Source organism: Cucurbita pepo, chromosome LG15 (genome assembly GCF_002806865.2).
Source record: "Cucurbita pepo subsp. pepo cultivar mu-cu-16 chromosome LG15, ASM280686v2, whole genome shotgun sequence".
NCBI lineage: Eukaryota > Viridiplantae > Streptophyta > Magnoliopsida > Cucurbitales > Cucurbitaceae > Cucurbita > Cucurbita pepo.
In genome coordinates, this window is record NC_036652.1 from 8480442 (window position 1) to 8496091 (window position 15650).

Sequence of the window (15650 nt, forward strand, 5' to 3'; positions counted from 1 at the left end):
CCCTCTGTTTTTTAAAACAATATGCAACTTGTAGAGAAAAGATAGGTCAGGAATATTTGAAAGGGCAGAAGATGACAAACGGCACACTATTAAACCATCAATTTCACCAAAAAGGATGTCATCCAGCATTCACTCATACATCAGAATCAGTACGATACGCATCATATTCGCATAATTGAGTAACAACCCATCTATTCAAATCACCAAGGCATCAGCGATGGAACCAGCAAGACTCAAAACTTCAAAAGGAGCTTTATCTGCTATGGTTTTGACCGTATGAGGGCAGGAATCTGTGATCCAGAAGTAGGAAAACGACGTCTCCATTCCTTCAAAAAGAATACCAACATAGAGATTACCACACTTGAAAATTCATGAGATGTAGAGATTAACCTACTTAAAAACACCTGAAAATTAATCCCATTACTCTTTAAGTTAAAATTATTTTTGTCATGATTCAAATTACTCCAAGTTTAAAAGTATAAAATTAAACATTAAATTGATTTTGAAGGACTAAAAGCATGTTAAAGAATATTTTAAACGTGACAAAAGTGATTTTAAGCAACATATCCTGAAAACTTAACCGCTCACCATTCACATGAAGGAACCTCTTCCATGATTGCTTTGGGAAAACACCATGAGTAACATATGCACTAACCTTGGCGGCACCGTGAGCTGCTAAAACTTTCTGATAGAAAAAATGAGCGGAAATATTAGAATGCAGGAGACACTCAAGAATATGATTGGAGGTTTTCAGCCTGCATCTTGACCACAATTATTTCAAAAAATAATCAATCTAGAAAATATGCATGCTTAGAATTGTGTGCAGAAATGATATTGTGGCATAAAAAGCCTTCATCAATGATGTTCATGTAAAAGGAACTTTTTGTAGCTCACTGCCTTTAAAAAAAAAAAAAAAAAATTGTTTTTTTTTTCAAAATAAGAGCTAATTTTTGAATAATGGAGTAGCGATAATGAGAATGTTCTCAATAGCTGAGGAAAATTGATGGCATTTGATAGCATATTCAGTGTGCCAATTCACAATGATTTAAAGCCTGTCGTCTACTCAGCAGTCATATGGTATGAAATGAATGCTATGAGGCAATTCTTTTTTCTTTTTTTTTTTTTTTTGGAAAGGAGCTAGTTTTGATACAAAACCAAGTGATGGAGCATTGCGCTTAAATGAAATTTCCAAATTATGAGGCACTGGTTTGCAAGTGTATGTAGCAGGAATAGGACCCAGGGGTTAGGAATACCTGGCACTCAATCAAGGTTCCTCCAGATTGTACCAAATCATCAACAATAACAACATGACGACCAGCAGGACTTCCTTCCTTGATCCGCACTATCCTTTTGTTTTCTTCACGAACTTTTGTACAGATAACCTGCCATTAGTTGGCATCAGATTTTAGAATGTTGAGAGAAATGTACTCAAATACAACATACTGTAAATTTTAAATAAACTAAAACTAACCACAGGATAACGATCAAGTTGCTTGTGGAATCGCTTCCAAGCTCCATCATCTGGAAATGCTATTACTACCTGCAAGATAGCAGGATTGAATCATGGACAATGTAAAAGAAGAACCACAATGGGGTTGGAAGAATGTTTTCTGGGCATAGTAATCCACACTCCTCACATCGTCAGCATCAGGAAGTTGTTGGAGGCGTTGCTTCAGGAGCGGAATTCCAGTTTCAAACAAAGGCAAAACATTATCCCCAAAGTAAAACCTTTCCTGTAATAAAAGGAACATTGATATAAAAGATGATATTAATTAAATAATACCACATTGACAATGAGAGGAAGAGAGAAAGAGAGTGAAGATGTCGAAGGTGAGATCTCACATCGGTTGGGGAGAACGAAAGTCTTTTATAAGGGTGTGAAAACCTCTACGTAGCAGACGCATTTTAAAATCCTTGAGGGGAAGCCCAAAAGGGAAAGTCCAAAGAGGATACTATCTGCTAATGGTGAGCTTGGGCTGTTGCAAATGATATCAGAGCTAGACACGGGGTGATCTACCCGCGAGGAGGCTGAGCCCCGAAGGGGGGTGGACACGAGGCGGTGTGCCAGTAAGGACACTAAGCCCTGAAGGGGGGTGGATTGGAGAAGGGAACAAGTGTCAGCGAGGACGCTGGACCTTGAAGGCGGGTGGATTGTGAGATCTCACATCAATTGGGGAAGAGAACGAAACATTCTTTATAAGGGTGTGGAAACCTCTCCCTAACAGACATGTTTTAAAAACCTTGAGGGGAAGTCCGAAAGGGAAAACTCAAAGAGGACAATATCTGCTAACGGTGAGCTTGGGTTGTTACATCAGATGATTCTCAAAGGCTACAATGCAATTGCTAAAAGTTAATTCATGCGAAGCTGGCCGATGAAAAGGTGTTGATAAGATATAAGAATGGGCGTAGCAAGCTATGGTAATGGGGAAATCAATAACTGATAAGACACTAACTAAAGTACAATACAAACATGATAAAAATGCAATTCACAAATTTTTTCACCAACACAACCATTGTTCAGCGCTGCCTGTGCTATGTGGTGACTTAATCATCAAGGATGTAGGGTCTAATTGAATATAAATTAAATCAATAAAAACAAACCTGCAAGGCATGTATATCATAGATCACTACGCTTGTTGGGCCACCTCTCGAGATAGGAATATTTGATAGGATCCTTGCCATGGTAAATGCTGTAGCTACATCCCCTTCTTCTTCCATTCGCTCAAAGGAGCCAGTAGGAAAGAAGGGCAATACCAACGTGAATGAAGCAGCAAAAAGCCTCGGGAGATTGTAAATGACCGATATCTGTTCAAAGATAGCTCCTGGATGGCTGAAGGATGCAAGGAATGCTACATGATTCCCGCGTAGATCTTGGGCATTGTTTATGTAAATATTTGGAAAACCATCATCAAATGTCCTGTATATGGTATGAAAATAATCAGGTTATAGCACTTACCAAATGAAAGACTAGCTCTAGGAGTTTGCAGGTACCAGTATAGTTGAAATAGTTTATAAAGACCAGTACAAAATGAACTACAAAAAAAAATTCTTAGAAAAACCAGAAGGCATAGCATAACAAAGAGAACCCAAGAAGAAAGGATACAATTAGAGGACACAGATAAGCCATGAATATAGAATCAGATATGGCATGGCTTAAAACAGCCATTTGGCTAGGGCAACAACACATAGATTTAAACGATGTATGTATACATTGAAAAAATGCCATTTTCCCAAGGAACAAGGATACAAGTACATATTCTTGTTGCAATATTCATCTTGACACCCATGAGAAACCCTATTTCTTCTCTCTCTACCTTTTTTTCTCCTGGTGAGGGGGCTAGGTAATAAGATGATGGATGACGAAAATACAGTCACTTGCCAGTGGTATTTGCTTCTCCAGATTAGAGATGCATAGTTAATAGGTCAACAGACAGATGAGTAGTTAGGTAGATAAAAAGATGATGAGAGCCTTCACATTTTTCTTGGGTATAGATACAAATAGATACGTAGATAGGAAAAGAAAATTCACGGCCCATGCCCACTGCTAGCAGATATTGTGCTCTTTGGACTTTCCCTTTCAGGCTGCCCCTCAAGATTTTAAAACACGTCTACTAGGGAGAGGTTTCCACAACCTTATAAAGAATGGTTCATTCCCCTCTCCAACGGATGTAGATCTCACAATCCACCCCCGTTTGGAGCCAAGCATCCTCGTTGACTGCTAGCAGATATTGTGCTCTTTGGACTTTCCCTTTCAGGCTGCCCCTCAAGATTTTAAAACACGTCTACTAGGGAGAGGTTTCCACAACCTTATAAAGAATGGTTCATTCCCCTCTCCAACGGATGTAGATCTCACAATCCACCCCCGTTTGGAGCCAAGCATCCTCGTTGACTGCTAGCAGATATTGTGCTCTTTGGACTTTCCCTTTCAGGCTGCCCCTCAAGATTTTAAAACACGTCTACTAGGGAGAGGTTTCCACAACCTTATAAAGAATGGTTCATTCCCCTCTCCAACGGATGTAGATCTCACAATCCACCCCCGTTTGGAGCCAAGCATCCTCGTTGGCATTCGTTCCTCTCTCCAATGAAGGGGGGTGGACGTTGGGCACCGAAGGGGGTGGAAACCGAGCAGCGTGCCAATGAGGACGTTGAGCCCCGAAGGGAGGTGGACTGTGAGATCCCACATCGGTTGGATAGGGGAACAAAACATTCTTTATAAGGTTGTGGAAACCTCTCCCTTGTAAATGCATTTTAAAACCTTGAGGGGAAGCCTATAAGGGAAAGTTCAAAGAGGACAATATCTGCTAGCTGTGGGCATGGGCTCTTACAAATGGTATCAGAGCCAGACACCGGATGGTGTGCCTACGAGGACGTTGATCCCCGAAGGGGAATGGACACCGGGCGGTGTGCCAGCAAGGACATTGGGCCTCGAAGGGGGGTGGACACCGGGCAGTGCGCCAGCAAGGATGCTGGGTCCTAAAGGGGGATGGATTATGAGATCCCACATCAGTTGGAGATGGGAACGAAACATTCTTTATAAGGTTGTGAAAATCTCTCCCTAGTAGATGCGTTTTAAAACCATGAGGGGAAGCCTAGAAAAAAAAGCCCAAAGAAGACAATACCTGCTAGCGGTGGACATGGGTCATTACAAATGGCATCAGAGCCAGACACCGGACAGTGTGCCAACTAAGACGTTGGGCCTCAAAGGGGGTGGATTGTGAGATCCCACATTGATTAGAGAGAAGAACGAGTGTCGGCGAAGACGCTAGGCCTTGAAGGGGGGTGGATTGTGAGATCCCACATCGGTTGGAGAGGGGAACGAAACATTCCTTATAAAGATGTGGAAACCTCTTCCTAGTAGATGTTTTAAAACTTTAAGGGGAAGCCCAGAAGAGAAAGCTCAAAGAGAACAATATCTGCCAGCGGTGGGCATGGGCCATTACAAATGGAATTAGAATCAAACATTAGAAGGTGTGCCAGTGAGGGCGTTGAGCCCCAAAGGGGGGTGGATGTGAAAACATCTCTCTAGTAAACGCGTTTTAAAACCTTGAAGGGAAGCCCGGAAGGGAAAGCCCAAAGAGAACAATATCTGCTAGCGGTGAGCATGGATCGTTATAAATGGTATCAGAACCAGACACCGGACGGTGTGCCAACGAGGACACTGGGCTCCAAAGGGGGGTGGATTGTGACATGATTGGAGAGAGGAACGAGTGCNGGGGGGGGGGGGGGGGAATTGTGATATCCCACATCGGTTGGAGAGAGAAATGAAACATTCTTTATAAGGTTGTGGAAACCACTCCCTAGTAGACATGTTTGAAAACCTTGAGGGGAACCCCGAAGGGAAAGCCTAAAGAGGACAATATCCGTTAACGGTGGGCATGGGCGGTTACAAATGGTATCAGAGACAAACACTGGAAGGTGTACAAACAAGGACGCTGAACGGGTGGACACTGGGCGGTGCGCCAACGAGGACGTTGGGCACCGAAGGGGGGTGGACAATGGATAGTGTGCCAACGAGGACACTGATCCCCGAAGGGGGCTGGATTGTGAGATCCCACATCGGTTGGATAGGGGAACAAAACATTCTTTATAAGGTTGTGGAAACCTCTCCCTCGTAGATGCATTTTAAAACCTTGAGGGGAAGCCCGGAAGGGAAAGTTCAAATAGGACAATATCTGCTAGCTGTGGGCATGGGCTTTTGCAAATGGTATCAGAACCAGACACTGGACGGTGTGCCTACGAGGACGTTGGGCCTCAAAGGGGGTGGACACCGGGCAGTGTGCCAGCGAGGACGCTGGGCCCTGAAGGGGGATGGATCGTGAGATCCCACATCGGTTGGAGAGGGAAACGAAACATTCTTTATAAGGTTGTGAAAACCTCTCCCTAGTAGGGACGCCTTAAAACCATGAGGGGAAGCCTGAAAAAAAAAAAACCCAAATAGGACAATATCTGCTAGCGGTGGCCATGGGCCGTTACAAATGGTATCAGAGCCAGACACTGGACGATGTGCCAACTAGGACGCTGGACCTCAAAGGGGGGTGGATTGTGAGATCCCACATTGATTGGAGAGAGGAACGAATGCCAGCAAGGACGCTAGGCCTCGAAGGGGGTGGATTGTGAGATCTCACATCGGTTGGAAGGGGAACGAAACATTCTTTATAAAGTTATGGAAACTTCTCCCGAGTAGATGTGTTTTAAAACCTTGAGGGGAAATCCGGAAGGAAAAGCCCAAAGAGGACAATATCTGCTAGTGGTGGGCATAGGCCATTACAAATGGAATCAGAGTCAAACATCAAACGGTATGTCAGCGAGGACGCTGAGCCCCAAAGGGGAGGGGGAGGGGTGTATTGTGAGATCCCACATCAGTTCGAGAGGGGAACAAAACATTCTTTATAAGGTTGTGGAAACCTCTTCCTAGTAGACGCTTTTTAAAACCTTGAAGGGAAGCCCGAAAGAGAAAGCCCAAAGAGGACAATATCTACTAGCAGTGGGCATGAGTCGTTACAAATGGTGTCAGAGCCATACACCGAACATTGTGTCAACGAGGACGCTGATCCCCGTCCAGTGTGCCAGTGAGAACATTGAGCCACGAAGGGGGGTGGACACTAAGCGGTGTGCCAGTGAGAACATTGAGCCACGAAGGGGGGTGGACACTAAGCGGTGTGCCAGTGAGGACATTAAGCCCCGAAGGGGGATGAATTGTAAGATCCCACATCAATTGGAGAGAGGAACGAGTGCCAGCGAGGACGCTGGGCCCCGAAGGAGGGGTGGATTGGGAGATCTCACATCGGTTGGAGAAGGGAACGAAACATTCTTTATAAGGTTGTGGAAACCTCTCCTTAGTAGACGCATTTTAAAACCTTGAGGATAAGCCCGAAAAGGAAAGCCCAAAGAGGACGATATCTGCTAGCGGTGGGCACGGGCCGTTACAAAAGACGCATTTTAAAACCTTGAGGGGAAGCCCAGAAGGGACAGCTCAAAGAGGACAATATTTGCTGGCGGTGGGTTTAGGCAGTTACATTCACTTTAGTCCAGTTTCATTTTGGGTTTAGAGTTGTTCATGGCATCATCAATTTGTTTTCCCTTTTTCTTTACTAAATGAGTCTCATATATACCTGAAACGTATAAAATGTCTGCATACCTTTTTCATTTCTCACAACCATATAAGAATGTCAGTAAAATACAAATCACCAGAGACACCGACATTCTAGTGGAAATAGTAGTGCTTTCTAGGACTAGAACAGAAACAAAGCAGTTCCAAAGGAAAAGGCAACAAGCTCAAGGTTAGTGAACTACTTTTACTCCAGGGTTGAAGATTCCAAAACAGGCTAACAAAAGGCAATCATAACATATGCGTAGCTATGATCAACTACAACCCAGTTCAACACTTCTCCAAGATTTGCTTGAAAGAGGACCTCGAGAGAAACGCTACTACTTGTCTCACAAATTCGCAACCAAATCTAACAGAAGAAAAGCTTTCTAGGATTTTAAGCCTTCCCTTTAAAACCATTCAGAGTGATTGGTCCCCTATTTCCAAATCTGAATAAAAAAAATTAATTCCCTTTGCAGATGGTACTATATCAAAGGTCTTAACTCCATATATAACTTGCCTGCCTTAAGTACACATGTAAAAATTGCAGACTGCTACAAATACAATATAACTGGCAAAGCAAATGCCATGCCGCTACTAGTAACTTTTACCACAACATAAGAATTAGCTTACAGAAGTAGGTGACACAAAAAATAAAAAGTTTACTTTCAGTTGTATAGATATCTTTCACAAAACTGAAATGTTGTAGTTCCCAATCTTCACATACTACATGTTTATTTATGATACAAGTTTTTATCACAAAAGGCGAAACCAAAGGATCACCGCCGGCTATTCGTTCTGGAAACTATGCTTATAACAAAAACTAAGTGAGGAACAAATGAGCTCTTAAAATTTTTATCTCCATCTACTCGAAAGCTTATAGTTCAATCATTTTTAAGGATGACAGTAAATTATGAGATTATGAACAGAATTTCAAGCATAAGATGATCGTTACATTTACAAGCTAATAAAAAACTACTTCGAAAAAACAAAACTATTGTTAAGAACTGCCAAACAACACAAGAACCACATAACTCAAAAGCACAAACCGAAGCATAAATTAGAAGGAAGAGTGATCCAGTGGGAAACAAGCAGCGGGGAGGGGAGGAGAGTAAAGAAATTTGCATTTCGGAGGAAAGAAAAGGAATAGACCTCCATTTGATGGTTTGGAGAGTGATGGAATCGGATTGAGCTGCAACTTTATGAGCAAGTTCTTCGCATTCCGCACAGTAGAAGAGGAAGACGTTCTTCTTCGGCGGCTTTGCCATTGAATCCCGCACTTGAGCTTTACGGCAGAGAGCTGCTTTCACTCAAAGCAGAACCAGAGAGAAGAGAGTAAAACAGTAGGGAAAATGGATTTGGGGAGATTAAATAGGTAAGTCTCCTTTTTTACCGATTTTCTTTCCTTTTTGATGATATGCCATAATAAGTAATATCTCACAAATTGACGCGTGAAATTATAGCGGTAAAAATATTTAAAATGTGGGACTCATTGGGTCCGTTTGCTGAGCCCAAAAGTATTGGGCATTATAAACCCATGGGTTGACCCAAAAGCATAAGCTCTCGTCACTTTGTTTTGGATTTCCTATCCAAAAGGCATCATCTTAGTGGAAATGTATTCCTTTGCTTATAAACACATGACCATTCTCTCAATTAGCCAACGTGGAACTCACTCTCAATGATCCTCAACATAACTTCTCCTATGATTCCATCCGAATTTGATCCGACAGGAACTATTTGTCATGATATTGTCTATTTTGATTATAAACTCAGATGCATTCCTAACTTATAAACTCATAATCAACCTTTTGATATGGTACTCCTTTCCAAACAATACTCAACACGAGATTGATAACTTTTACAAGGATATATATTGAACTTTTGGCAGCGGTAAGATATTTCTATTAGATTTTTCAACTTGTTTGGAAGATTTGTGAATTTTAAAAGCATCAAAAGTTCAAAAATTAAATAAACAGTTTAACCTATGATTAGTCGGGATGGAAAGGGTTTTGTGTATTACATGAAATATACATGCAAACAAAACAATTTTGCATGATGATGCCTTTAGAACATTCATACAAAATGATTGGCATTTAAAAGGAAGATTGTATTTTTATTTTTGTTGCCCATTTTGTTATGAACCCATCTTTAAATGATGAGTGCATGAACTTAACTACCACACAACAAAAACTTTGATAGCAAAACCTTATGTGCCAAATTTACATGGCTACTCATGCAACTTAGCCTTGGCTATCAATTGCATTGGGAAAATGCCCACTTTCCTCCCCAACCATTTCTTGGGTTTTGAACCCATTCAAAATCAAGCATGGTCTGGCTGTGATTGGAGAAGCCCAAGAAGAACGCCGCCATAAAAAAAGTCAAAATTGATTATTATTATTATTACAATAAATAAATAAGCGAGTTAAGTAGAATCCTGTCGTGTTCGGATAGATTTTTGTACTGGGGAAGTGTGATAATATTACCTTCTTGTGGGTGACCTACAATCCAACGGACTTGTAGTAATTGTAATACCCAAAAATAAGATCACCATTCAATTAATGCAACCGGTGTGCCTAAACCAAATACACACACCCTCCATTTCTTCCTATAAATTCTCTCCCAAAACGCTTCATTTTCTCCATACTCCAAACCAAAACGCTTCATCCCAAATCCATTGATTTCATGGCTGTTTTTCCGAGGTTTGTTTTGAAGCTCATACACCAACTCTTAGCCAATTCATGGTACAAAGCAGCCAAAAAAGTGAGGCAATATGGGTTCCTTTTTACAAACCCATCTCTCAAAACGCACAACCAACAGCCCTCGTTGTACCCCCACGTCTCCAAATGCAGCCTCGAAAACAGAGCATCTCAAACTCTTGTCTGTGACTTAAACGGTGCACTTTTGAGCTCCTCCAAAAACTACTCTTTTTTCCCTTACTTCATGCTTGTTGCCTTCGAAGGTGGCAGCCTTTTTCGAGCCATAATCCTGCTTCTTTCATGGCCAATTCTCTGTCTTTTGGATTGGGACGCCAAATTCAAAGCTATGATTTTCGTTTCCTTTTGTGGCCTCCCAACTAAGAACATGGCCAGTGTCAGCTCAACCGTTCTCCCTAAGTTTTTTCTCGACAATCTCAACCTTCATGCTTTCGAGGTCTTTCAAGCCACTGGCTCTAGGATTGTCTTTACAAGTGTACCTAGAGTTATGGTGGAGGGGTTTTTGAGAAATTATTTGAATGTTAATGACGTTATAGGGACTGAATTGCAAACTTTTGGCCGCTACTACACTGGCTTGGTGTCTGGAAATGGCTTGCTTGTAAAGCACAAAGCTTTAATCGAGTATTTTGGAGATAAAAAGCCTGATATTGGCATTGGATCTCCAAAGCTTCATGATCATCTTTTCATCTCTCTTTGCAAGGTACAATAATAAAAAAAGTTACCTTTTTTTTTTTGACACCCCATCGGGTAATTTTATATCTAAAAACATGTCCTGTTTTTGCAGGAAGCTTATGTTGTAAGCAAGGAGGATAATAAAGGCCAACCAACGCCCACCAGTTCAGTAATTTCAAGACAAAATTACCCAAAACCACTGATTTTTCACGATGGAAGATTGGCGTTTTTACCCACTCCTTTTGCAAGTGTTTGCACATTCCTCTGGATTCCTTTTGGGGTTTTGTTAGCCATTTACAGAATCTGTATTGGCTCGTTTCTTCCTTACAAAATGGGGCTTTTTTTAAGCCATTGGAGTGGGTTAAGAATAACCCTCAAAGGCTACACAGAGGCATCAACAGAAGGAACCCAAAACCGGGTTTTATTTGTTTGCAGCCACAGGACACTGCTGGACCCTGTTGTGTTGAGCGCATCAGTAGGGAAGCCATTGGTTGCAGCGACGTACAGCGTAAGCAGATTCTCAGAAATCATATCTCCAATCAAGACGGTGAGATTGACAAGAGACAGAGAAAAGGATGGTGCTGAAATGCAGAAGTTACTAAGCGAAGGGGATTTGGTGGTATGTCCTGAAGGGACGACATGTCGGGAGCCGTATTTATTGAGATTCAGTCCACTTTTTGCAGAGTTGAGCGATGAAATTGTGCCGGTTGGTGTTAAGACGTGGGTGAGTATGTTTTATGGGACGACAGCGAGTGGATTAAAATGGTTGGATCCGATTATGTTTTTGATGAATCCGAGGGCGAGCTACGACATGGTTGTGCTTCCTAAGCTTCCGAAGGAAATGACATGCGGCGGCGGAGGGAAGTCCAGCTACGAGGTTGCTAATTATGTACAAAGGCAATTGGGCGATGTTTTGGGATTTGAATGCACTAAGCTTACCAGAAAGGATAAGTACTTGATGTTGGCTGGGAATTCTGGATTGGTTGCTCCGACATAAAAAATTCTAACAAAATGATATATATTTTGTTTTTTGTTTTTTGTACAACTCCAAATTTATGTTGGTCGGGTTGTTTTTGTGTTGTTTTAGTTCGTGAATTTACATACATTTTCATGTTTATATGTTATGTTAACTGTTTAATTTTATCTTTTCAAATTTAATGTGTTTGATTTAAAAAAATTAAGATTCAAAATAAAATTTAAAATTGCATATCATTCAAAAAAATTCAATTGTTTTTCTTAAGAAAAATAACTATGGACAAGAAATAAACCTTGTAGATATTTGTCTATGTTGCCCTGAGATATAGAGCATAATAAAGGGCGTCGTTTAATTGATTGGAACGTTAATTAATGAATTCCAACGGTAAACTACCCCTGTGGGGAACAGTGAGCTTTTATGTGGCATGCTGAGTCATCTCATTAGACTGTAACAGTGAGACACGTGTCAAAAGATTTGGTATTTACATATTTCGGGTCCTTTTAATCCTCTTTAATTACAAAGTGCAGCCCTTGTCCAATGTCCATGTCGTTCTGAATTCGGACCCATTATTTATTTCTATTTGCAACCTGCTACCTACCACTCTAATTATTTCGGATTCTTACCACTAACGTCTAATTATCATCTCATTCGCTGTTCAAATAATTTATTATTAAATGTTAAATTATATTTTAGTTCAATTTTTTTAAATTTTGTATCTTTTATTCTCTAAAACCTATGATTTTAATTAGACATAATTTATTTTATAAGATTTATAAGTTTTGAAGTAAAATGTGATATTTTAAATAAAACAAACTTAGACGTATATATCATCATCATCGTAATAATAATAATAATAAGTGATTTTCTATTCTTTAAATGAAAATGGTTGCCGACACCAATTATAACTTGACACGTTAGAGTAGAGAATAGCAATTAGGAATGTCCATTTATGGTGCGTGGGCCCTGCCTCTACTAGAATTGACGGCAAGTAAGACAAATTTTCTCTCTAATAGCTAAGAAAATGATGAAGACGGGATTATATTATTAATAATTTTTATATGCTACTTAGATAACAAAAAAAAATATAATAAAAAATATAAATTCCAAATGAAATATAATATAAAAAAATATTATTTCCCGCCAAAATACCATTTATAATTAATTATAACTTAGGGAGATATATATTGAATTAAGAGATATATAGTTTGGAAACTCCTCTCGAGTATAAAAATGTCTATTTTGTGTGGGGGCAAGGAACATGACAAGTAGGAGAATACAAACTCATAGAAAATTAGAGAGCCCACCTAAAGAAAGGAGCTCTGATCATGAACAATAAGAGCTAAGAAATTATTATAAAAAGTGTTCGTCATCGAACACCAAAAAGAAACCTAGAGCCTAACATCAGACCAAACATTGATAGGGTCCTTCTCTATCTTCTAAAGGTCGTGTTATTCCTCTCAACCTCACAGAAATCTTTCCCTTCTCTCGAAATAGTAAATGAAGGAATTTTTCGATCCTATCTCTATAGTTTTGTGTTGGACAAATTGAAAATCAAACATGTCAAAAAAAGATTTTGTTGATAGTCCCGACAAATTTACAAATCAAAAGAATATGATAAAGATTTTCCTCTTCCTCTGAAAAATATCGTAACAATAAAGCCGAATCGAAGTAGACAACTTTCCAGAAGATAAATGATTTAAATGTACACCCATTTATCCTTTCCCATGTTTTTTCAAGGATATTCTTAAAAGTGTCTATAACAATAATTAAACGCCATAGGGTATTAGATTCTACAGACCACTCAACTTTGTTGTAAGTCCATAAGTTCTCCAACTCGAACCCTCCAAATGTGCACCGTTTACATACATATACATATATATATATATATATATATACATACATATATATATATATATATATATATACATACATATATATATATATATATATATATAATTTAGGAAAATATATGATTAAGGAAAGAAGTATTTAAAAGAGCATCAGCAATTGTGTGTAGCATTCACGAGTATTTAACATGAGTTGTACAAATCCACAGCTTACCAGATATTTTATGAACAATAAATAGACAAAATTGTAAGAGGAAATGCCGGAAAAAAAATTTTAATTAAAAAAAAAAAAACAAAAACAAAAAAAAAACAAAGAAGCACGAGACAAACCCATCCGACGTGGCAATTCTAGGACGCTATGGATTCAAATGATTGACCCATGTGGACGGGACCATTCCCCTATTTGCCTATACCCTTATTCCGGAAGAATTGAACGAATCGCATTGGCGCTCGCCTGGCATACCCACCGCATTCTCCACCGTCCGATCCTGCCACCTGGACTTCAATTCTTGATTCAACCGTTGGATGAAACCCTTCTGCTGTCTCTCTTGATATTCGAGAAAAATTGCGACCTCTGTAGGGTCCTTATCCTTCCACCACATGGGATCACATGCCATCAACGTGGTAACGACCCCACCCGAATATTTCTTCTCGACAAATCCGGCCGATGCGGTTATGTGCTCGACCATTCCGGCGAGAAGCGAAGGCGGCGCGTAGCCCTCTCCATTCCACAGCCACACGCGTGAAATCCCTCTGAGAATCGCAGCGGACATGGCGTGATTCACGTTTCTATCGTTGAAAATCGAAGGGCTCAAATAAACGACAAAGTCGACTCCGCCGTCGAGATGCTCGACGGCGACATTAGAAGGGAGATCGCGGAGGGAGAGAGTGAGATGCACGCTCTTAACCTTCTTCTTTGGAAAGGTTTGAGAAGGGTAGATCAGATTCTCGACGAAGTTACTCGCGTTGAGGATCAGGCGCGTGGCTTCGTCATTGGAGACGTAGAAGAGATCGAAGCGTTGACCGGCGGGGGAGCCTTTGGCGTTGTTGAGAATGGTGATGTCGAAGCCTTTTGAGGCTTCGTGATTGGCCCAGAGTGAAGTGATCCCGATGAAGGCGACGAGAAGGAGGCGGACGGCGACGGCGTGGTTGGAGAGGAAGGGGGATTGGTTGGGAGAAGTGGGTGTGGCGGCGGCGCTGGTGCCGGGAAGGAGAGGGAGAGAGAGGGATTGGCGGTCTTCCATTGTGGAAGGGGATTCAACGTTGAGATAATTATAGAATTGACAGAAATGGAGGGATTGGCTGTGCTTAACTTCGCCCCTGGATTACAAGCAACTATAATTTGGTGCCATTTCTTTTCACCTTTTTATTTTCGTTTTATTCATATTTATCATTTTATCATCACTCTCTCTTTTTTCTTTTCTTTTTTTTTCACCAAATTCTAAATATATATTTTAACTTTTCATGGGTTTTTATTAAATAAAAGAAATAATTATAGAGGAAAAATGGACTAAAATGCTATGATTTTTTTTAAGTGGGTTATACTATGATTAACGGTTGAAAAATATAGTATATTAATAAGATAAATTAGAATTATTAGGATAAACTCGACACTATATAGAGTGACAGATTGAGTATAAATGAAATAATGGAGATGTGGGTCAAAAAGAATAGAATATCTAATTAGACGTATCATAAAATTTTGATGGGATGTTATTGGTGGAATTTTCATTTTTGCTCGAAAGAATTAAATGTATGAAGGAATAAATTGATATTGATATTGACATTTTTGATTAAATGATTTTTCTCTTGGAAGGACCCAAATTTATATGATATTACGTGGCTTATGAAATTATGAACAAGTTATCATCCTCTCTCAGTTTTTTCTTTTTTTTTTTTTTTTTTTTTAATAAATAAATAATATATATATAGAGAGAGAGAGAGAGAGTGGAAAAAATGCATTTCTTTTTCAATCAATAATGAAAGAACAAAATACTCACAAACACTGTTATTGGCAGACATGAATAGCTTATTCACTATAATATCAGATGCTGATTGAAAATTTCTTCCTTTAAATAAATAAATNTTTTTTTTTTTTTTTTTTTTTTTTTTTTAATAAATAAATAATATATATATAGAGAGAGAGAGAGAGAGTGGAAAAAATGCATTTCTTTTTCAATCAATAATGAAAGAACAAAATACTCACAAACACTGTTATTGGCAGACATGAATAGCTTATTCACTATAATATCAGATGCTGATTGAAAATTTCTTCCTTTAAATAAATAAATAAATAAATAAACAAACAATCCATTTATATAATTTTGAATGAATTATAGTTTAAAAACTTGGAT

At 39.6% G+C, this 15650-nt stretch overlaps 3 protein-coding genes across 3 annotated transcripts; 1 reads left to right on the forward strand and 2 right to left on the reverse strand.

Moving 5' to 3' along the window:
- Positions 1-72: 72 nt before the first annotated feature.
- LOC111776512 (ribose-phosphate pyrophosphokinase 4-like) lies at positions 73-8444 on the reverse strand. The gene is made up of 7 exons (XM_023655978.1): positions 8240-8444; positions 2602-2917; positions 1638-1733; positions 1472-1540; positions 1254-1382; positions 589-685; positions 73-326 (listed from the first exon to the last, which is right to left on the reverse strand). The coding sequence occupies exons 1-7, from the start codon at positions 8353-8355 to the stop codon at positions 196-198; spliced, it is 954 nt and encodes a 317-aa protein (XP_023511746.1). The 5' UTR covers positions 8356-8444; the 3' UTR covers positions 73-195.
- A 1247-nt stretch (positions 8445-9691) lies between these two features.
- On the forward strand, positions 9692-11595 carry LOC111811373 (glycerol-3-phosphate acyltransferase 1-like). The gene is made up of 2 exons (XM_023698184.1): positions 9692-10501; positions 10586-11595. The coding sequence occupies exons 1-2, from the start codon at positions 9770-9772 to the stop codon at positions 11468-11470; spliced, it is 1617 nt and encodes a 538-aa protein (XP_023553952.1). The 5' UTR covers positions 9692-9769; the 3' UTR covers positions 11471-11595.
- A 2108-nt stretch (positions 11596-13703) lies between these two features.
- On the reverse strand, positions 13704-14540 carry LOC111811392. The gene has a single exon (XM_023698208.1). The coding sequence runs from the start codon at positions 14538-14540 to the stop codon at positions 13704-13706; it is 837 nt and encodes a 278-aa protein (XP_023553976.1).
- Between the last annotated feature and the right edge of the window lie 1110 nt (positions 14541-15650).